Source organism: Thermobia domestica, chromosome 8, assembly GCF_964235325.1.
Source record: "Thermobia domestica chromosome 8, izTheDome1.hap1.1, whole genome shotgun sequence".
Taxonomy (NCBI): domain Eukaryota; kingdom Metazoa; phylum Arthropoda; class Insecta; order Zygentoma; family Lepismatidae; genus Thermobia; species Thermobia domestica.
Genome location: NC_137461.1, coordinates 83059307 through 83083604, shown reverse-complemented (window position 1 = coordinate 83083604; position 24298 = coordinate 83059307). Strand labels below are relative to the sequence as shown.

General features: G+C 36.6%; 2 protein-coding genes across 9 annotated transcripts in view; one reads left to right on the top strand and one right to left on the bottom strand.

Moving 5' to 3' along the window:
* Positions 1-24298, bottom strand: part of mbo (Nuclear pore complex protein Nup88) — a 523666-nt gene that overhangs the window by 57395 nt on the left and 441973 nt on the right. For both annotated transcript variants that reach the window (XM_081768639.1, XM_081768640.1), the window contains 2 exons: positions 13815-13943; positions 9831-9993 (listed from right to left, as the gene is read on the bottom strand). In XM_081768639.1, the coding sequence (XP_081624765.1) occupies positions 9831-9993; positions 13815-13943 (292 nt within the window). The remainder of the gene's footprint in view (positions 1-9830; positions 9994-13814; positions 13944-24298) is intronic.
* The window catches only part of LOC145693001 (uncharacterized), a 35190-nt gene continuing 29948 nt past the window's right edge, over positions 19057-24298 (top strand). For 2 of the 7 annotated variants that reach the window (XM_081768645.1, XM_081768641.1), the window contains exon 1: positions 19057-19378. In XM_081768645.1, the coding sequence (XP_081624771.1) occupies positions 19072-19378 (307 nt within the window). In that variant the 5' untranslated portion in view covers positions 19057-19071. Of the gene's footprint in view, positions 19379-22568; positions 22718-22819; positions 22845-24298 lie in introns of those variants that run through there. The other 5 variants (XM_081768643.1, XM_081768642.1, XM_081768648.1 and 2 more) reach the window with 4 other exon arrangements.

Here is a 24298-nt window from a genome sequence, read left to right as displayed (position 1 = left end):
TCGATTGCATTGTCAGGTACTTGTCGCTTAAAGGAACGTGAAAAATCAACAAGACAAGTGTGTCAGATTAATCATGAAAACTTAAGCATGTAAAACTAATTTGCCTAAAGTTTTGGAAAAGACTGACTTCTTCTGAATTTGTGCAAGTGTGGATATTGTCATTTAGCTTCCTTGCATGTGCTACTAAAGCATAAAACATCTTTTATAGTATACTTAAACGCAAATGATCACATTCACTTGTCTTCATTAATATCAGCCACATTTCTTCAATTATGCTTCATGACGTCTTCAAATAGCTTTACGGTAGTGTGTTTCAAAGTTTTGGAATATTAAAATAAATAATCAGAACAATGAGTAATAAGCTGTGAACCTGGACGGAGAGAATTTGACGGTATTTAGTTGTTTAACTATTCTTACACACAGAGTAAGTTCCGCACACTTTTAAATGGCCATAGAATTGAGTGGTAACTTTCCAGATTAGTCAATGTGCTAAGCTCCTTTAATTATCTACGTGGATTCGTATAGTAATTGTTATTCACTATACAAGTTTGGAATAAACGTAGAGTGCATACTGTAGAGAATATTTATAGTCCACATCTGTCGCAAGTCAAAAATGGTAAAGGCCTTAACACGCAGTTAGATGAGAAACACGAACAATTGTCGGAAATATTACTGAAAGTCTCGAGAGCAGAAGTTTTCCTTAGTATTTCCTTTGGACAAGCTACAAGACAGTAGAACATTGCTCTCATATAACCTGCTCGAGTCGGACAGAGATATTAAGGCGTATTCCCTTCTCTTACGTTAATACCGGTGTATACCGATAAAGAGAACGGGTGAACGATATTTCAAATCCCAGACAAATCGTCTTCGCTATTACATTGGGAGAACCAGATGGCGGGAAGAGCTTCCGAGCTTCATGTTAGAACGAAATAACGAGAAGACGGGGTCGTCTTCCCAAGACGCACCTAAGGGACAGTTTTCTGACCGCGAACAGTTCAAGAATTGGTACCCAGTTTCTCGTAAAATCCATAGATGTCCGCAAAAGCCACGCGTCACTCCGCTTCGAACAGAGAGAAATCCTGGGATTTCACTCCAACAACCAGTTGACTATATTCGTAAGCACAAGATTTCTCTCTTAGTGATAATGTTGGGAATACGTTTGTTCTCCTGTTAGTTTCCTTTATGACTAAACTCCGTTACAAATGGTGTCGTAAGTCTTTTATTATTACAAAAGTTTTCTTTTCAAATATTAATCTTTTATTTTATTTCGATCTACTTTTTAAATCTTCCTTCTTGAATTAAGATGATTTAGTTTTTCAGAAATACATTTTAAATCGCTAATAAATAGCGTTAGTCACTTCATTTTATCACCTTACATTTGAGATATTGGTAATATCATGGTACATCTACATTTTATAAAGCTGAGTATTTCTTTCTTCGTCTCAAATACAAAACCATATCCTTGGGTTGTCGTATTTGTAGGTAAGTGTAGGGAAGAGACTATAGGCTATTTAATTTCATTTTTTTAAATGAGAACACTAAGGAAGGAGGAGAGTGATTAAAAAATTCATAGTATCTCAGAAGCTCCTCACGTTAGACAACTCAAACGGTTGTAGTGTATTCCAGGTTGTATACCATTCAGTCAGTGTGAAGGAAGGGCCCAGCAAACCGAAAATGCAGTATGTATGCGCTCAATGAAAATAGGGAATCAACAACTCAAAAATAATCTATACTGTTATAGTACATAGTTCTATGAAATTATTACGGTAGGCTCCAGAAATACTTGGCTATTCAGACAGTTCTGATAGTTATACGAGGAGAAGTCAAAAAGTTCCCGAAAGTCTGTTCTAACTGTTTATTACCACAATATAAGTGCACTTTACTTAATCGCCTTCAAAAGTTGGCACCTTCGGAAAACAAACAAACAAACAAAACACACACACACACACACACACATTTTATATTATATATTTATATATATATATATATATATATATATATATATATATATATATATATATATATATATATATATATATATATATATATATACACAACGCTTGGGAGGTGATTCTACAGATGAAAACCAGCCTCCTAACCAAGTTAAGGACGTCCAAAAGGGTGGGAAAATGAACTTTGAAGGCTAATTCTGGCGAAACGACAAGAGATAGAAGGGCAGTGTTAGGCGGCTCACACAGACTCTCAACATGGACTATCCAAAGATACTCAGATTAGATGTATACAAGGCAAGCGCAAGGGACATACAGCCTCTCACCTCACTTTGCCCTCATAACGTCCGCGGCATGCTTCGCATCCTTTGGGGAATCCCTTGCGCTCGCCTTGTACACATCTAATCTTAGTATCTTTGGGTAGTCCATGTTGAGAGTCTGTGTGGGCCGCCTAACACCGCCCTTCTATCTCTTGTCGTTTTACCAGAATTAGCCTTCGAAGTTCATTTTTCCACCCTTTTGGACGTCCGTAACTCGGTTAGGAGGCCGAGATGGACATTGTGTTACATAGACATTTTTACTTGTTTTCATTTGTAGAATCACCTCCCAAGCGTTGTAAACAACCTTTCCTTATGTGATCAAAAGTATCCGGATACCTGACTGAATATGACTTACAAGTTCGTGGCACCCTCCATCGGTACTGCTGGAATTCAATATGATGCTGGTCCACCCTTAGCCTTGATGCCAGCTTCCACTCTCGCAGGCATACTTTCAATCAGGTGCTGGAAGGTTTCTTAGGGAATGACAGTCCATTCTTCACGGAGTGCTGAACTGAGGAGAGGTATCGATGTAGGCCGGTGAGGCCTGGCACAAAGTCGGCGTTCCAAAACATCCCAAAGGTGTTCTATAGGATTCAAGTCAGGGCTCTATGCAGGCCAGTCCATTACAGGGATGTTATGGTCGTGTAACCACTCTGCTACAAGCCGTGCAGTATGAACAGATGCTCGATCGTGTTGAAAGATGCAATCGCCATCCCCGAATTGCTCTTCAACAGTGGGAAGCAAGAAGGTGCTTAAAACATCAATGTAGGCCTGCGCTGTGAGAGTGCCACGTGGAACAACAAGGGGTGCAAGCCCCTCCACGAAAAACATCATCACACCATAACACCACCATCTCCAAATTTTAGTGCTGGCACTACACACGCTGACAGATGACGTTCATCGGGCATTCAAAATACCCACACCCTGCCATCGGATCGCCACATTGTGTACCGTGATTCGTCACTCCACACAACGTTTTTTCACTGTTTAATCGTCCAATGTTTACGCTCCTTACACCAAGCGAGGTATCGCTTGGCATTTACCTGCATGATGTGTGGCTTATGAGCAGCCACTCCTCCATGAAATCCAAGTTTTCTCACCTCACGTCTAACTGTCATAGTACTTGGAGTGGATCCTGATGCAGTTTGGAATTCCTGTGTGATAGTTTGGATAGATGTCTGCCTATTACACTTTACGACCCTCTTCAACTGTCGGCGGTCTCTGTCAGTCAACCTCCGAGGTCGGCCTGTGCGCTTTTGTGCTGTACGTGTCCCTTCACGTTTCCACTTCACTCAGACTCAGTGGACTTAGGGATGTATAGGAGTGTGGAAATCTCACATACAGACTTCTGACACAAGTGACACCCAATCACCTGACCACGTTCGAAGTCGTGAGTTCCGCGGAGCGCCCCATTCTGCTTTCTCACGATGTCTAATGTCTACTGAGGTCGCTGATAATGAGTACCTGGCAGTAGGTGGCAGCACAACGCACCTAATATGAAAAACGTATGTTTTGGGGGTGTCCGGATACTTTTTATCACATAGTGTATTTTTAAGTATTTAAATAATACTTTTGATAAAGTGGATAGTTTCAAATATCTAGGATCAATATTAACAGAGGAAAATCATATTCAAGAAGAAATTAAATGTCGACTAAAAGCAGGGAATTCGTGTTACTATTCGGTTCAAAATCTCTTGTCGTCGCGAATTCTGTCAAGGAATTTGAAGCTTAAAATATATAAAACGATAATCATGCCTGTTGGGGTTTTGTATGGCTGTGAAACATGGTCACTTACTCTGAGGGAAGAACATAGACTGAAAGTATCTGAGAACAAGATCCTGAGACGAATATTCGGACCTAATAGGAACGGGAATGGGGAATGGCGGAAACTTCATAACGAGGAACTACATAATTTATATGGTTTACCCAAGATTGTTAGGGTCGTCAAGTCTAGGAGACTTAGGTGGGCAGGTCATGTAGCTAGAATGGAAGAAAGTAGAAACGCTTTCAAAGTCTTGACTGGAAGACCAATCGGAAAACGACCATTCGGAAGACCTAGGCGCAGATGGGAGGACAATATTAAGATAGATCTCGCAGAGATTGGAATACAAAATAGAAACTGGATCCAATTGGCTAAGGATAGAAGTCAGTGGAGAGCTTTTGTGAACGCGGCATTGAACCTCCGGGTTCCATAAGCCATAGAGTTAGTTAGTTAGTTAGTTAGTGTATTTTTAAGGCTATCAAACTCTCCGAATCAGATTTTCCCCAATTTGCACACGAACTTGATGTTTGTGTGTTGCTCGACCTGTGAAATTGCGTCGACTGATCAGTCCATACTTCTCCGTTCAGCTACACTATTCGTACACTGCCTGTTAAGGCGTGTTCACACTTATCAAATTCATAGTTAGGCAACGTAAGGACTGTATTGCACAAAATTCATTGTGATTGCATCACAAGTGTCAAAACTACAACATTCCGGGAAGTTTTTGACTGCTCCTCGTAATTACGATCACTTTTTCATACATATTTAGTTTGCGAGCTCTTTTTCTGCTTCTGTTTCCTCTCAAATCGATGAAATTAGACAGTGTCACACATATCGAGCGTAAAGCACGAAGAAATATATGACACATACTGTATAATTACTAAATTTAAATACTTACTTCATATTTGTTTTTTTTTTTACGCAATTCTTCATCTTAATCAACCTATAATAGGCTATAACGAAATAATTTTCACGTGCTTTAAAGAAATCTGATTTTGTAGATTACAGAACCCAAAAACCTACAAAGCTTTCCTGCACTGATAATCAAGAGAAGTTGAAGAACATTAAAATAATCGAAACAAAATATAATTATTTGATTATCCTATCACCTCATTTGCAGGAAGGGGTGAATCATAAAAATACAATGCACTTCAATATCTTCTTGAGAAAACTGGATGTCTTCGAATATAAATATAATTTGGTCAATACAAAGGGATATTCCAGCACACCTCGTTTCCACCAGAATATGTACTTACAGCATGACAAATTGGGGAAATGTAATATATGTTTATTGCTGACTTTGCGAAACAATGGCAATTCCAACATTCTTGCGTAAAATGTACTGTATAGTGGTGATGTGGTGAATTTGACATTCCTAGAGACGACGTTCCCTGCGGGCTATCATAGTGGCTGGGTGGTAATACAGGAGAAGATAAGGGGAAGGGGTAAGCGAAGGACCAAGAAGAGAAGATTTTCATCTAGCGAGTCAGAGGGTTAGTAATTTATACCTGCAGTTGTAATGTAGTGCCGTCGCAAAGCAACGCTATAACTCGCCACTCCTTTACCATTAACTCAACGTTAATTTCCGAGACGTGGTGAAGAAAATTCCTAGCCTAGGAACCACCTATATATTCGAGCATGTGCAATGGGTACCTTTTCTAATAAACCTACTTTTATAACGTGATGCTTCATACATCTGAGATACAAAGATACAATTTATATATGCAGGATCTAAGATTGTCAAGAGTTGTGCATTTTTTCTCTGAAGAAACGCAGAGGAGGATTGCAATTTTCTGTGTGTGTCTCTCTCTCTCTGTGTAGCGAGCGTTGCCCATGTTATTAAATCCTTCCGAGGGTTTATTTCGTGTCTCTTAGTCCGTTGGATTGTCACTCAGACTGCGAACGACCATTTTAGAAACGTTCTTTTACCTTTCAGTTTTGAAATATTGGCCCTACAATAAAGAACTTATTATTCTACCATGTCCATTTATCTGCATATGTACCTGTAATAGGTAATACAGAGAAGTATTCTATTCAATAGTTGCAGGTTCTAGTACTAACTTCTTTGTAATGTGTTATATCAGAATTCATTATATTAAATGCAACTCGTTTGCCTTCCAGCAGTTTCTGCACGTTCCTGAAACGTTAGCTGGGAACTGGTAATTTCAGCTTTTGATCGGAGTAAACGAAACATATATAAAAGTTTTCCAGGTGTTTCAACAATTAGAAAGTGTTTGAATTGAGTGAGAAAATAGTAGCATCATGCATTCACTTACGTACATTTAACACTGTCTCCTTTAGCTTCATTTCTTTATCGGAAAAACAAACCAAAGATATACAAGATTTCAAACTTCATTTTAAAACAAAAACGAAACTAAGGTTTTTTTTCTATCAGACCGGATGCCGTATTTGTTGCAGTGATAATAGCTTGGTAAGTACTCATACTTTGTAAACTGAAAATGAATTTGAAACCAAAAATGTTATTATCAAAAACACACTGGATGTATTTAAGTTTAGCGTCGCTTTCAGCACCCATGGTATATGAGACATGGACTTGGACTGGAACTTCGTAAGTTCCCACCGGGAATCGAACCCGAGTTTTCACTCCAAGGGAGCGTAAGTTAACCACATAGTTACGAGGAAGTTCTGTCAAAAACAAAATAAGCGAAAACTAATAGCTATGCAAATGTATCTTAAGTTTTAGTGATCATTTAGCAGGTTTAAGACACAGCGATTAAAATCACAATATGAAATGAAACTTCTAATTTTACGTCCCACGGTTATGCCTTTCAAGTTAAAGGAGACGGGCGATTAGTGAAAGTTAATGATTATGAAATATTTAGTGAAATAAAAATGTGAGAGGAAACGGGAGAAACTCGAAAAACCTACGGACATGATGTTGTCCATTACAAACTCACATATCTAGGATGGAACCAGGAATCCATTGCACCGGAGGTAAGCCAAAGTGCCGGGAACTTCTTAATTGCTCCCTATATATATATATATATATATATATATATATATATATATATATATATATATATATATATATATATATATATATACGTGTGTGTGTGTGTGTGTGAATGTGCGCACGAAATGGCACATCTCTACATTAAGGTAGTAGGATACGCAAATGAGTGGCTGTGCCACGTGTTCACTTCTCAAACAGTATGTTCCGACTTCGAATCCCGTATTTGCTGACCTTAAATAATATTACACGTTTCTCTCCTCTGTATTTTACACGAATGTCGCAAGTGTTTTTACATACAGGCACGGGAATTTTTTCCCCGGAAATCCCACTCTCCTTATTACAATGTCACGTTAAATTATTGAAATTGCTTCTCTAACGAACAAATAAATGTCACCAAATTTACGAGGTAACGTCCCTTGATTTCTCCTGAAAATATTAATTAGCATGACTGTATTAGGCAGGCAGGCGTATTTTATCCAAAATTTGTTCATACAAAAAATAAAGGAAAGGCATAACGAGCTAAATTCTTATTTTCCCTCCCTCTTTGAGAATCGCTATTCTATTCTTTATGTTTACACCAATAGTATTGAAACAAAATTACTTTGCATACCGTATTAAAAGAATTTCAAAAGCATCACTGATATTTCAAAGAATCTTTTATGCTACCGTATATCAGAACAATATTAAACATTTGTTACGATAATTCTGTCAGAAGATTTCTTAGTTAATTAATTATTTAACAGATTTATGATTTCTTCCTGAAACTGACGGTTCTTTTGAATCTGAGTTCAGAACAAATTGTATTTCAATCCGCGTAATACAGCCTTTCTTCATCTCTCTCTTTCTACTTTTCCTATCTTTTTTCGCCCGCAATTCCAGATGTGAAAAGAAACTGGATGAACCCTTTTCAGAGAAAAGCGAACGAACGCCTGTATTGATTCGACGGACTTTATATAGGTCTGTAATTAGCGAAAGATTAATTAATCAATCTTCTCTTTGGCGTTTCTTTTGCAAGAAATATCTTCAGTAAAAGCAATATTCCCAGCAGTTCAATTGGTCTTGCCAGCAGCGAGTTTTCCATTATTGATTTTCGCTTTATTTGCCGTATAATTTATGACGGATTAATTGATCGTAATTTCTTGAGTCTTGCGCCGATCAAACCAATTCAACAAACGTTGCTTTGAAGAGGAGGGTCCACTATTAGTCATCGTTGTGCTGTGTGCTGTTTCCTTTTCAATCCGACCTCTCTTTTACAGCGTGCATCAGAGATACTTTTCAAAACTTGCCGCACAAGCACTGATAACAGAAAAAATTAACGAGTTATTTCGTAGCCACATGAAGTATCGCAATATGCACTATCGAATGTCTTTGAAATTGACTCCATATTCATTCATAAGCTTGATTTCTATGGGATGCACATTCTGGTTTTTACTATAAATGCTATAAATACGTAAGACTTCTTATTTTCTTGAAATATGCCCAGAAATGTTACGTTCTGCACGCACTGATGGAATGGTCGTGTGTCACGGCTTCTATTCGGGTCACTCGGATCAGAGTCTTGGTTCTCAGATCCGGTAACTTTAATGTAGTCGAAATAATATCAGCTCTACAGCTTTAATGTAGAATTTTATAGTGGGTCTATGGTCTTCACAACTCAAGCTTGCACACTGAGTATTCGATTCTGTATATAACATTTCCTTATCAAGGTATCATGTCTTGAATATATAATTTCATGATTTTCATCTTCTCGTACTGAAAATTAATACAGTGGTTTTAAAACATACTATACAAAACGATTTAACAAACTACTGTTTGGTCTCAGTGGCATCTCTCATATTCTGCACGACAAATTTTAGCGGCTCGCTTGATCCAACTTTGTCATCCCTCATAAAAAAAAAAAAAAAAAAAACGCATATAGTTCCTGCTGTCTGTGATTATCACGTAATTACTCTCGATATATCTTGCAGTTAACTTTCAATGTAATGCTATGACACACACAGACACACACACGCAGACATACTGTATACACACACAGAACAAGAGAGGGAGTAGATTTTGTAAGAAAATAATCATGCTTGTTAGAACTATATTTGCAGGCTCATACATCTTCCATATGTCTCTCGTTATCTCCGGGTTACATCGGATCCGGAAGTTGGCAACCTGTTACGTCATTTGCTAATTCTGATACAGATAAAATTTTCCATACTCAAAGGATGTTCAAGAAGAACAAGAACGTTTGAGAATCGTGTTTCCATACAGATAATAGTAGTTTCATCAAGAGTACATAAGAAAGAAAGACGCTGTGCATATTCATCACACAATTATTTTAATGAAAAAGAACGAATTTTTCTTTCGTCACTGATACTTAATAAAATACCTAGAGATTCTACTGATTTTGATCCGATTGGTTACAATAATAACTTTTGCTTCGTAAGTCATACGGGCGAAACTTGTGATGTGGTTCTATAAGCCAACTGTTTTGAAAATAGGATAATGTTATGAGGAAAGGGAATGCTGTGTGCTATGTGTTGCACAGGTCTCATGTCCCAACGCTTTTAAAACGTACCGGCAGGAATCTAATCTCGTCTGGGATACGGAAGTTTGTTTTCCATTCAACGAATATTGCGTACCTTTAAATATGGTGAAAAAGCATTTATCAGTGAAAGCAGAAGCCTGTATTAAATTACATTTCAATACTTGACAACGTATACATTATTAACCATATTTCCAATATTACAATTTATTTATTTATTTAAAAAGCAGATATTTGACTCAATACCTATAGATAGATAGATGTATGCATTGATTTACGTTTCAGTTCCTACCTTTGATGAAGAATCCGTAATAGGAGGAGCAAAATCAAATGATACGGCAGTTTCACCCAAAGACACAAGGAACGGTACTCCTGAAGTCGACAATGTTCCTATTGGCTGTTTTCCGAGAGAACAAATCTGCACCAAATCGATTTCAGAAGAAATATGATACAACCTAAAACAAAAATGTGAATAGTTATTTATTTTGGTCGAAAAATTTCAATATTTGCATTCACATGGTAAAAGAGGTAACTATAACATGAACTTTGAAAATTACGACCGAAGTTAATTCAAGATAGTACACGAAACAAATAGTTGTCACTGCAAACAGCAAGTAATACAGTTTTCAAATCCTGTACGTGAGATGTTTTTATATGACGTCTCATGCTTTTCCAAAATTCAGAATAAGATCAGTATTGAAATACTATACTTAATTACTCTAGACGTTCGTTGTATACCTATTTCATAATCACACTTCTTTAGTTTTCTAAATGTTACGTTTCACATCAATGCAGCAACAACTTATACAAACGCTGATACAAGTGATACAAAGTAAAAAATCGGAAAATATAACAGCAACAGCAACGTAGCTTGAAATAGGAGGCTGAAATACTTGTTGGAAAATGGTGATTCATGAAATATCGTAAACTGGGGTTACTAGGAAAAAGTTTTTTTATGGGGGGGGGGTTCATACTGTCCCTTGTTATTTATTGCAATTAATTTTTCTTCTTGTGATGTTTCTAGAACTTAGTCCATGTTGCCCTTTCCTGCAGTCATAAAATTCTAATGAAGACCGAAGCCTCCCAGCAGTCAGAATGTGCTGTTTCCAAGTAGCCTCGCTTTTGGGACTACTTGGAAAATATGTCTTTTCATAGTAGTAAGAGCTGTGTGAAAGATTGAGCTATTTGAAAAGAACCACTTTCAAGATCATACTTTCCTGAGAAGATTGATATGCAATATGCCTATGTTTCTTTCATAGTAATGCGTTCCTAGGGTGTCTTAAATAAAAAAAAGAGACTTCTATTTGCATAACCTTTTAGTTAAACACAATAAATTGTTGAACCAATCTAACCTAACTACAGTGGTAAGCTTGTCTTCCTGAAGGCCTACAGAAGCAGTTTTTTTCAATATGTTTTTATAAACGATAGTTTTTCAAACAATGCAAGAGAAATTTTGGCAAATGCCAATTCCCGCATAAGCTCTTGAGATTTTTTAAAGACACTAAAACATACCCTACATAATTTTATGAAATTTATGTATCAGATCAGTAATTGCCTTACACTGGTTCTCAAAATTACCTGGTACCAATTTTGCAAGTATACATTTACATTAACTGTTTGCAAAAAATATCATATGGCACTGTTATAATAATAATAATGTACCACAGTACGATAAGGACACAAATTCACACATTGAAATTCTTTGCTGCAAAGTCATATGGAAAATACAACTTGTTCTCTTCGGCTGTAGGTAGGTTCAGGCAAAAGTTCAATAATGTCATCGTTGTCTATCCCTTGATCAATATCATCATTTTTAGTAGAAAAAAAGGAAAGAAATAAAAAAAAAATGGCCACAAATTGACCCAGAAAGGAAGGAAATGTAAAACTAATTTGTCTCATTAGGAAACTTATGAAATCAATGATATTTAGCACAACAATGTAAAAATCACTTTTCATTACGGAAACAGGGACAATTTTCAGAAAATTAAAAATACAAAAAGTATCTGTTTCTGTGAGAATTTTTATACCAGTTTATAAATAAGACACAACACTTCTGAACATCCATATTGTTTCTTTGAGATGCCTACTTTTCATTGGTTTGGAGAAAACGACGTATTTGATATAGTTCCCTCATTATTTTCAGGGCTGGTTCTAGACATTTCTTAAGTGTAAGCAAACAATATTTAGGCGCCCCTACCTCAATCATAATAAAAAAGCATGAAGTTGTAATGGACAAAAATTCTTATAATAATTGTTACAAAAACAATTTCTTCAATAACTGTAGTCTCTCTGTGAATATTAACGAAAAATGGCGAAATTATAACTAATTGACTGTGGATAAATACTGAACGAAGTTCTAATTCTAATAATTAATAGAATTTCTTATTAAATAAGCACAAGACACAATCAAGATATATGGCTAAGATGTTTTTCGACAAGTACAATTAAACATAAAAGTCGAAACAGAATAAAATTCATGAGCTTTTAATCTAAAATTAATACAGGTTTGATTTTGACAAAGAGGTATGCTCTTATGCTTCATTAAAAGCATATTTACACAGTATTTTCTAGTGATACTATTATGATAATTAGCTTAATTTCTCGTTTTCTTTGTTACTGAAAAGCTCATGTTATAAAGACACTTTTCTGGCTTTCAATTTGGCAAAATCTCTTATTATTGCATTCGTATCCATTCCATTGAGTACGTCATTTTCAATGGCTATCAAAACTAATTAAGTTAATCGTTATTGAGATATAGTTCATCTCAAATCATTCTTTGTTAATTTTAGCTGAACTTTTTAACACACAACAAATAACGAAAGTGTGTGCCTTAATCGATATTTAATTTGTCTTTGAACCAGGCGGAACTTCAAAATCAGGCTCCCCTGCAAAAATTCTTTTCAGAGCCCCTTAGGCCTATAAAACAATTCAGTCCTTTCATGTCTCTTTTCCAAGATAGACGTTCGAAATCAGGCAATGAGTAACACAAGGTAAACATAAGCAGTGGAACACCCAAGATTTCTTTTTGGGATCCGAAGATTTTTCCGAGTAGCCTACAAAATGCAAATAATTTTGTGTATTTGCCTTCTGAAATTGTGCTAATTTTCTTAAAAATTAAAAGTTCTGGGGGATCCAGACCTTCGGATCACCTCCGTCGGTGTCTCTGAACACAAGTAACTAATAATCAAAATTCTACTTTGCATTAGGACTGTTACCAAATGTTTTAAAAAAAATCACTCCATCTAACCGATGATGTTGACATATAAATGAGGAATACATAACGGTGAATATTTATATATGAGAACATTTATTCTATTAGTAATCAATTGCTCATACGTACACTACACTTATCTCTCATAAAAATTACCATTACTCTAACTTAAAATGCCGAGTGTAATATGCAATGTTCATTAACTGTTGTCAAGCTCATTACCACAATTAACTACACCATTTTCACTTCTGTATATAGATCGTACGCGATGCCCATTTCGATCAAATTTGGCACGGAAGCAGATCTTGATTTTGCTTAGTAAGCATGTTAAATATTTTTCCATGCAGACAGACTTTTCATTTCTAAGTTGTTGGTGATCAAAACTGGGGTTTGGATTTAGTTAAACTTTTGAAAAAGAAGTCATTAATTGTTACTCAGAACAAGAATTACGGGAGAATGAACTAAAAAAAAAAAAAAAAAAAAACTGTCAAACGTGAAATAACTGCAGTATGTATCAATGAAAGACAAATTTTTCCACAATCAGAAAACACACTATATCCCATTTCACGGTGCAAAAACTAAGCGTCTCCTAAATTCACAGATACTTTAATTAGTTACACACTTACAAACTCCTTGAAGAATAACAATCTTAAATATTATTACTCCTTCTCAGCTGCAGAAACAAACCATAGTTACAAACGTCGTCTTTTGCAAAATCTACTCAAAAATACCCTCCACCCACAGCACTTCCAGTTCACTCCTACAGTTCCTCTCACCATTCCCTTCATCCACATTCTTTTTCCAGATATCCCTCAAATTTTCTAACATTTTACTGTTTTTTGTTTCAGCATTCGCAACCAAAGTCATATTACCTGTAAACAGAATATACTTAAACCCTTCTACATCCTATCGAAACACAGTGCCTCATTATATATGTAGTGTCTTCCTCACTATTTCTTCGATACATGTATAGATACTGAACTATACTTCTGAAAAGCAGCATAAAATGTAGCACAGTCAATACATATTTATATAAATTAAAATAACCAAAGCATTAATAGTTACCTAAATGTATTTTCTGAAGTCAGAACAAGGAGATGGGCATCAGTAGGTGAACCGGGATGCCAACGAGCTTGTCTCACTCCCACATGTTGGGGACTACACAGAAAGTAGCGTTCATCCACAGACTGGGTCCTAAAAAAAGAAAGAAAAAAAAGAATATGTACAGATATATCTATTTCAAGCAGGATGTTTTGAAACTAACAAACACCACATTATTTACAATGACGGATTCAGATAGAAATTTTGAGAAGGAAATTTCTATTTTATATAGAAGCACATATATGCATGGAATCAATTTATATCTATGGATCTTTCTCCTTGTGCATCTACATCTATTTTTATGGATAGTGCCGTGGTCCAGCGTAGCGTAGCCGCTAACGCCCTCGCCTTTTGTGCGAACAGTCCTGGGTTGGATTCCCGGTGGCGACCAGTGTTTCTTTCATAAAATGTTCTGGGGGGCACACTTGGTATTCCGGAGGGCACTGCTGATACTATTCTATTTATTATTATATTATAGACGTATTATTTTGGTCTCTTCCAGGGGGCACTCTCAGAGCTGCGGAGGCAGTGCCCCCTAAAAACAGGTCTGGAAGAAACATTGGTGGGGACATTCGGCCGAAGAAGTGTAAAAGCTTTTTCAGGAGGTTTTTTCTCATTCACACCAGACAAATGCGGGGATGGTACATAACATGATGGTCTAAGCCCGCTTCCTTCCTTCTCCATCCCTTTCTTCCTCCCTATTCCCCGGCCAATGTCACTGCCGAGAGACGTCACCCCGCTCCCGTAACGAGACGGGCTAACATGGCCATGGATGTTGAAAACGCAAAAATCTAATCCTAATTCCTTATAGATAATGTCAACAAGATAAGAATATAACTTTTCAAGGATCTTTGGTTTATAGCTTATTTCTGTATTACGAACGCTTTTGAAAATTTTAATTTACTTGCACCATTATAGTTTCTCTCTTCCTTATTTATATATTTCATAAAATTTAAGATTTGATTAATAGATTAAATTCTCGTTTGTCCAATTACATTGATTTTATAGTTTATATGGCGGCATTTTTTTTAAAGCTTTGCTTCACTCGGCTTATTTTAGAGAAGTTGATAATATCTTAGTTTGGCTTTGCTTACGTTAGGTAATCTTAGGTTAGTGTAGGTTTATTTATATAACTTGTTTAGCTTTATTTATAGTAGCATAGCTTAGATTAGTTAAGCGAAGCCACCTTAAATCAAACTTAACAAACTGAAGAGCAGCGAACTTAACCTACGCTGAGCTTAACTGAACTAATTTTAGAGACAGCTACAAACTAACCTATGACAATGTAAGCTACTTTATCTAATTTAAACTATCATTAAGCAACGTAACCAAACTTTAACTGAGGTCGTAGTGGCTCAGTGGTAGAGCGTTCACCTCTGGTGCATGGGGTCCTTGTGTCGATCCGGGCTCGCATTCATTGGGTTTTGTGATGGAAAATCATAGTGTGCGTGAGTTTTCTCGGGGTTCTCCCATTTCCTCCCACTTTCTAATATTCCACCATTTTATTCATTCACATCATTACCATTTCTTTCCTACCTTGTGGGACGTAAAACTGAAATTTTTTGCAAACCTTAACTAACCTAAGGTAAATTTCTATAATATAAGATGGGGCCGTTGTGGGTCAGTGGTAGAGCGTTCACCACTGGTGATTGAATTCCTTGATTCGATCCCAGCTCACGTCAAGTGGACAAACACCGTATGAGTGTAGCTTTTCTCGGGGTTCTTCCATTTCCTCCCACTTTCTTTACTTCACCATTTCATTCATTTCTCATCATCATGGTATCCTTTAGAATAGCCGGCATAACCGTTATACGTAAAACTTAAAGATTTCATTCCATTTTTTTAACATATGGCAAAATCAGATAAGCGAAATTAATCTAAGCTACTGCCACTAAAATGTAAAATCAAAGTATATGAAAGTCGTCTTTCATTCTCAACATTTCAGTGTTCCCGTAATCAATGTTACAATTAATTGTTTGGTACGTATCACAGAGTTTTAGTCGAACATTATATATATATATATATATATATATATATATATATATATATATATATATATATATATATATATATATATATATATATATCAAATGCAAACGAAAACCATGCATCTAGTCTGTTTTTTCCCAATTTACTAATTCTTCCACCATCATTAATTTTTACAATGCTTCAGTTATGTTCTTTTCTGTTTGTTTGTTTCGTAACAGTGAGATCTTGCGACTTAAATTAAGCATATCTTCTACCAATTAAGAGCTCTGATATTTTGTACACATACGTATAGCTGATAATACAACATTTTCATGTAATTTTCGGTCTAGCTTGTGGTTTAACTATAAAAATAATTAAGTTACTACAAATTATTTAGATTGTGTTTAAATGCCTAGGACCCATCAGTTAATTAAGCATCATTTAGCAATAGACGACAAGAGTGGTACAGTGCTGATTCGAGACATGGCTCTTTTAAAGGAAAAGGTAGGAGCTATTGCCTTCCACCACAAGAGTTCATATTGAAAACGTGTAGAATCTTCAAATTCAGGACGTTGGGAGTAAAGAATTATTTGCAGGTTACTGAATAAGTAAGTAATAACCGTTAAAAAAACAATAGCTTTATAAAATGCAGTAAAAAGGAGATGATAAAGACTATTATAAGACACTGGACGCGATTCAGTGTTATTAGTGGCATTTTTACTACTCACTGTGAGCATCATTCCTAACAACCATAAAAACTTTTGTTCTGAACTTAAGGAGTAGCGCGCAATGCTTTTTGTGTTAGTCCCATTTTTTAAAGTTTATTCTTCGAGAAAATAAATCAATACATTTTATAAAAGCATTGTTTGTAAAAGATTATTTTACGGTTATAATTAATGATTTTGCCTAAGGCATAATTGTGGAAGATTAAACTAAAAATTTCATGCTTTTAAAAAAAATTGCGTCCCTATAGGATTTTTAGGAAGAGAAGTTCCCTCTGTTTTCCTTCTTGTTAGTTCTTGTCTGTTATTTGTCTAACGCAAGTTAATTGGCTAATGTTTGCTGAAATGACAATGGCAAGTAAACAATATTTATGCATCCAATGAGATTGGGAGAAATAGGTAATTCTTCCTGTTGGGAAATAGTTATGCTAAAATTGTTGACTGTAAGATTGTGTAAGTAACATATAATTGAATTTCTATTGTTACAGATAACAAAATTAATAGCAAAGCGAGGCGTAGATTTCTTGAGGGCTTAATTTAATTACCACATCTATGTCCTTTCAATATTGACAAACAGTTAAATAAATTGATATCATTTCACATTGGTCATCATTTCACAACAATGTAGAGGTAAAATAACTAGAGGGTAAGGGGAAAATATCCAAGAATCAATCTTATTTTCCTTTCAAAAAAGTCGATGAAATGGACTGCTAAATAAACTACAAAGAAAGAAAATCAACTCATGTGCAACAATGTGGAAAGTTTCCCATCTATGTATAACGCAGTTATACGAGAGTAATCCCAAAAGTAAAGTCTCCAAACCGCTGGGGGACGCAGGGAAACCGTTCCTGTAGCTGTTGGAAAAACTGTTGTTTTTTTGTTGTTTTCCTCACTCCCACACAAGGTTTTGCGCACCATGCTGGAACGCTCAATTTTTGTTTAGCAGCTTTTGTAATTGAGCTCCCGCTTGGTGCCACCGCCAAGTGTGAACATCGCGCAGTTATTCGGTTTTTGACAGCAAAAGGAGTTAAACCGATTGAAATTCATCGCAACTAATGGAAGTGTATAGGGAGTCGCGTATAGCAGTCAGAAACGTCCGCAAGTGGTGTGACCGTTCTGAAATTCACGACGAAGAAAGGAGCGGGAGACCGTCATTTTCCAACAAGACAGTTGCAAAGGTTGAGCAAACCAGGAAATACGACGAGGTTTAATGCTTTCTCAAACACATGGCGGCGAGCTTGTATGACATGAGCATACAAAAACTGCCACAGCTCCTACAAAAATGCATCGACTGAAGTAACGATTATGTAGGAAAATATATAAACGAACAAGCTTCAAGATCATGTATTATCAAAAATAAAGGTTTCTTCGTATTTCTAAAAAACAAAACAAAAAAAACGAGATCTTACTTTCGGGATTGCCCTCATACAATAAAAGAATAACAAACGGCTCCAACCAATAGATCAACAACTGGAATAATGTTTTCGCTACATGATACATGTAAATGTATCATAGAATTTCATAATATTAATGATTTTATATATGATTTAACATCCTTTGTCAGCAACGAGGAGGCTACTTAGAAGACATAAATACATAGTTTAACGTGCTCCTTAGAATTGAACTCGAGCTTTCATATCAAAGCTGAAGAGCTATTAGCTACGATAGTTTTGTGAATATTTAGAAAATTAGGTACAAGAGTTTTTTTTTTTTTTTTTTTTTGTTACTCCGCTAAATGACAGAGGAGAATCAGTGAGATGATTAATCGGAGAGAAGACAGAACTGTTCATTGGGTGTCGCCCACCTCAATATTGAAAGATTTTGCCGTTCAATCGTTTCGCGGACACTTTTCTACCTCATTTTTTATTTTTATTTTTCTATTTCTGATTTAGAAGCACTGGATGTTTTATTTGAAACGCCATCTGTTATACGACTGCCATTTCGTCTTACCTGAAACGCCATCCGTCACACGCCTGCCATTTCGTAAACAATGGCCTATACGAAAGAAAATACTATAAAAGTTTTTTTGTGGCCTTTCCACCGATATATATCACAAGATATACCTTGGCATTTTCGATTTAAATTTTCGAGTGACTTTTCAGGCTCCCTAAAAATGAATCCTGAGGGTAAAGCAAAATATTCCATTAGATGTGCCCTTGCCACTTTTCTATCTCAGTTTTTGTTTCATTTTTATCTCCAGTTATTCTGATTTATAGACAATTAAGTTACACAATAACCTCTATATATACACTGAGAAAAATCCGTTATCCGGACAGCGGTATGTTGTACAAATATATGGAATCCTTACGTTTAGTACGGAAATCTGTATGGAGCATACGTTATCCATATACTACATAACTACTGCCTTTTTCTCACTTAGATATTACATCATGTCGCTGCAGGATGTCTGACATCGAACAAACTTCCGTATATTACATATGTATACGTATATTATATACGTCAGCTATATATTTCATACATCCATCTGTATGTGAGATTCTGACCACCCATGGACAGTTCTTTCTTTCATCATGAGTGACGTCATTGAACAAAGAACAACTGTCGTTTTCTTGCGAGTCGGTTTATGCATATCGTGTCACGGTGTGGAGGTTGTAACACCCCTCATTTTATATCTTCTACCTTATACTTTTAATACTTTACTACGTAACACGATCTTATTAATTTATTATACGCTTCATATATTTACTAACTATCCAACGATATTTGTTGCCTCGGGCATTAAATTGGTGAAGAAGAACAAGAAGAAGAAGAAGAGTCATTTACTGAACGAGATTTGTTTACAGGTAAAAAGAACAAAGGAAGGAAACAAGAGCCTGAGTAAGTACAATAGTTAAGTATAACATTACTTAAATATTACTTTAATTACCGATTACTTTAGTATAACTCGCTTTAAGCTTAATAAATTACTAACATGTTAACGTGACTTCTGGTTGCAAATCTTCCTATTGTAACCCGTTAGTTAAGAAGAAAGGAATGGGCGAATCTGAATTTTGAGAATTCTTTGAACATTGGCGCGTATAAACTTTTTCTACATTTCAAGGTGCACAAAGTAAATGTTGTGTTTATTTATTTCTTTTTAGACGGTCCCTTCCTCGGAGGAGATTTACTATAACATAACACAGTAAATCTCATAACTTCATAACATGTTTGCTTAGAAACCGCTTTCAGCGCGAATAGCGACTTCGTGTAGTCTAAAAGACTGTTAGCCATTTTTGCTAGAATATTTTCACAAAAGCTTTTTTTTAACGTCCTGCGAATATCCACCAAGGTGATGATGAGATAGGTGATATTGGTTGCAAAAAGAAAGTGGGATGGAACGGGAGAATCTTAAAGAGTAATCACGCACACAGTGTTTGCCCACCATAAGCTCACTTGACAGTAGCTGGAATCGACCCATGGACCCAACGCGTCAGAGGTGAGAATTCTACCGAGTCCAAGATTTGTTTCGTGAAACACTGTGAAGAGAGGGAATCAATTTGTGAAAACAGGCGAGTAGCACAGAGAGTTAAAGCACCAAATGTGATGGGGCGGAAATTATTATCAGTCAACTTTACTTAGTTTTACTATGCATGCAAATTTGCTAGCTTATCTGACCTACTTTTAAGCGCGTAACATTCCAGTTTTGGACGTTTCAAATCTGAAAATATTATGTTGATAGGTTTTCGTCATAAATACTTTCAATATAGAAAAGTAATTCACGTGAAATATATTTACGACGTTAGAAGGTCCGTGGCATTATTCACAACTCATGGTTTATAAAAGGTATAAATAATACAATGTATATATGTACTGTATGCTGTACACTTATAACATGAATAAAGGTTTGCAATTTTATTAATAGAGGCCATGATGGGTTAGTGGTAGGGCGTTTACCTCTGGTGCATGGGGTCTTTGGTTCGATCCCAACTCGCGCCAAGTGAGCTTTGTGGTGGACAAATGTGTTCATGTTTTTTCTCGGGGTTCTCCCGTTTCCTCCCACTTTCTTCATTCCACCATTTCACTCATCTCTCATCATCACTGTCTCCTTTAGCCTAGCCAGCATAACCGTGGGATGTAAAACTTAGAGATTTCATTTAATTTCATTTTTGGAGTAGTGACTTCGACTTTATTCAGCGGGGAGGAGGGATCAGTGGTAGAGTGTTCACCTCCGGTGCTTGGGGACCCTGGTTCGATCTCAGCTCGCGCCGTGTGGACTTTGTGGTGGACAAACACCGTGCTCTTGGGTTTTCTCGTTGTTCTCCCGTTTCCTCCCACTTTCTTCATTTCACCATTTCACTCATTTCTCATTATTACCGTCTCCTTTAGCCTAACCGGCATATCCGTGGGGCGTTAAACTTAAAGATTTCATTTTATTCAGCGGAAAGTCAAAGTTTGGTTTTGAAAAAATCATCGAAATTTATTTTATTTCTTCGGAAAATTCGATTACGTCATTTTAGCGTTTTAGTTCTTCTAATGTCCTTTTAACACGCAACCACCGAGCTATGTCACTGCTTGTGAAGTATTGCTTAAATTGGAGCTTTTGTACGGGGCAACTGTAGTTGCTTCCTCTAAAACAGTCGCCGCCACCGTTAGCTTTGGAACAACTGTCTCGAACAACTCTTAGTACCCGACACTCGTTAAGAAGCATTGTGTTAAATGGAAGGATTCGTACGGGGACACGGCAGTTGACGCCATCGTACCAATGTATCTTTTTTTCTTTAAAAAAATCTTAGTTGGAGTACTGATCACAGGCGAAAAAAGCGGAATTGTTTATCACTTTATTTTACGTCACATACTGGTGTTCTCCGATGTCTCAAAACAACTATAGACTATTCCTATATTCCATGTATATTACAATGCAGTATCATCCCTGTGATGAACGCATAAGATACCAGGCTTACATTGTTGCCTTCTTCTTTATATTTATACCATCTTCCAAATTACGTTTATAATATTGATCCTTCTGTAACGTACAACGTGCCCATGGAAGCTAACTAGTCATCTATTAGGTTTTGTTTTATGCACATGAAGCATACATATTAATCATCCGATTTGCAGCCACCGTTAAAGCATTTCTGGATGTATGTTATTACTATTATTGAGTTGAGTTGATTTTGAGTTTAACGTCCCTTTTAGCAGCGAGACTATATGAGACGGGACCTACTGATTATCGTGGAATCCGAACCACATGAGCTCCCGGCAGGAATCGAATCCGGGTTTCTCACGCCAAAGGCGCGTACGCTAACCGCTTAACCACGAAGGAACTCATTATTATTATTATTATTATTATTATTATTATTATTATTATTATTATTATTATTATTATTATTATTATTATTATTCAACCACTAAAGAAAGAAGTAAAAGAGGAAAATGTGTTGTTGACCAAACCAAACATACATCGATGGGATTCCTCGTGGCCAAGTAGTTAGAACTTCGCTGCCTATGCAGAGGACCAGGTTTGATTCTCGATGGTAGGTACTGTGGTTTGAAAAATGAAATGAAATGAATTGAAATGAAATCTTTCAGTTTAACGTCCCGTACTTATGTCCGCTAAGGTAAGGGAGACGATGAACAAAGCAAGTGAATGATGGAAGAATTGATGGAATGAGAATGTTGGAGGAAAAGGAGTACCCCGAGAAAACCCACGCACACGATGTTGCCCACCACAAACTTACTTGGTCGAGGATCGAACAAGGGACCTCACGCCACAGAGACAAGCGATCTACCACTAAGCCACCGTGCTCTCTAATGTGGTTTGAATTAAAGCTACGGATCTACGTCTAATGTAGTCTCGGTGTTGTATCTTTCCATGTATATCTTGTGTACTGACAACCCAGTCCCACTACAGAAAAAATACGTGGGTATTGAAAGGTTTAAAAAAAAACAACAGAAAAAACAAATAATATATCAGTGTCTGCTATCAGTTGCTTGACGTAAAAAGCATTTTTTTTATTTCCATTGCCCAATAGTAAAATTGCCCGTAGGGGTTACTAACTGGTGGATCTTTTTCATTGGTAGCATTAGCGGGCGGGTTGTCATTATGTTTGTATTACCCAGAATTCAGTAGCATAGAAGTGACTTAGCTTCGTCTTGGCTTGACATTTGATGTGCAAAATTAGTATAAGAAGGAGAGTGGAAGCGTTTTTGATCGTGGTCACTCACCTAGGATTTCAAGTAAGTTGGTTTTCCTGCACTAGAAGATCTACTATTTTACATTTCAATTAGTTTTGTTTTACTTTCACCTCAGTGCTGCGAGATTCCGTAAGCTCGTTTGTTTTTTTATTTACGTAAATGTATGAAGGTATGTTTGTAGAAGTAGCAGTTTGTGTAGACTATGTTAATCTTTCATTTAAAAAAAAAAAAAAAAAAAGTTTAATGGGTAATAGTATACATGAGAACCTCCTTATCTGCGTTTCTTCTGTGTTCTATTACCACTTCTACATGAAATATCATAAATTTTCTTCGTAGTGCAATAGTGAGAAGTGTCCATGTGCGCAAGACATACGATATGCGTTAAACGCCCCCCTCCCCCCCACACACATAGTCATAGATAAAGTATAAGGGCACTACACATGCAGATATAAAGTACAGGTACGTTCATTTTTATTTTCGTATCAGTCGATAAGTAAATAAAAGTCGCTTTGTTACCCCCTTTGTGAGTTCGTACATAATGAATAATCCCTAAAAGTATGAGCGTCCTGCTCCTTCGGGAACTGATGCAGCTTCATGTATACTATATCCGTTTAATGTCCCACGATTATGCACTGGGGCTGAGGGAGACTGATTATGAAATGAATGATTATGATGGAATAACGAAAGTGGGAGGAAACGAGAGAACTCTGAGGAAAAAAGGGGCATGGTGTTTGTTCATCACAAAGCACTTGGGAATAGTGTATTTATTCCGTTAAGCCCCAACAGCTTTTCAACTTTGACAGTAATTACGGGGAAGGTTCTAGAATGCTGGTCCGCACATATAAGTAACGAGAGTTGGTACCCAGGATGGTTACTTTCTTTATCAAAGCTCAATATTCGAATTCACATAGTAATGCCAAGTGAGCGATAGCGAGTCAAGATTAGTTAGTAGTAGCCAGGGTGATTATTTTATTACGATTCAGTGGTTCTATTAAAAATGAAAAAAAAAAAACTGGCATAATTACGTATAAATATATTTTGGTTAGGTTTGCTTAATTTTCGTTCACTGGTAAGAGTGCACTTTGAGCAGAACAAGTGATTTTGGGTATCTTTTAGTTTCTACCCCAATCCTGCAAATATAAGATCTCCAGTGTTACTAAGCAAAATATAACTAAGCGAGTGACAGCAAGCGAACGGGGTTACACACCCCGCAGGGCTTTGTTTAGTATTGGTTCCAATGTATGTTCTGTTTAAAGTGCATTTTTGCCCGTTCACTTACATAGTAGGTCTGGACCGACGGAGTTTATGGAACTTAACCTTGGAACAAGGATTGAACAGGGAGGAATCCCTGACGTCAGAAGTGACCACTCTACCACTGAGTCACCGTGGTCCGAGCTCTCATTTCATAACTTCTTGGATTAAGTCATTTGAAATCTTGGAGCATTTTGAAATTACTCAAAGGTGTATATAGGTTGCATAAAATATTTTTTCTTTACGTAAGTAATCGAAAAAAATGTCCTATGTTAGAGGAACGTATCTTCACATAGAGTAGTATAACACGGTCATGTCCGTAGCTAAGATGTAGGCCAGGGGGGAGGGCTTGAGAACCCTTTTCGACCATCT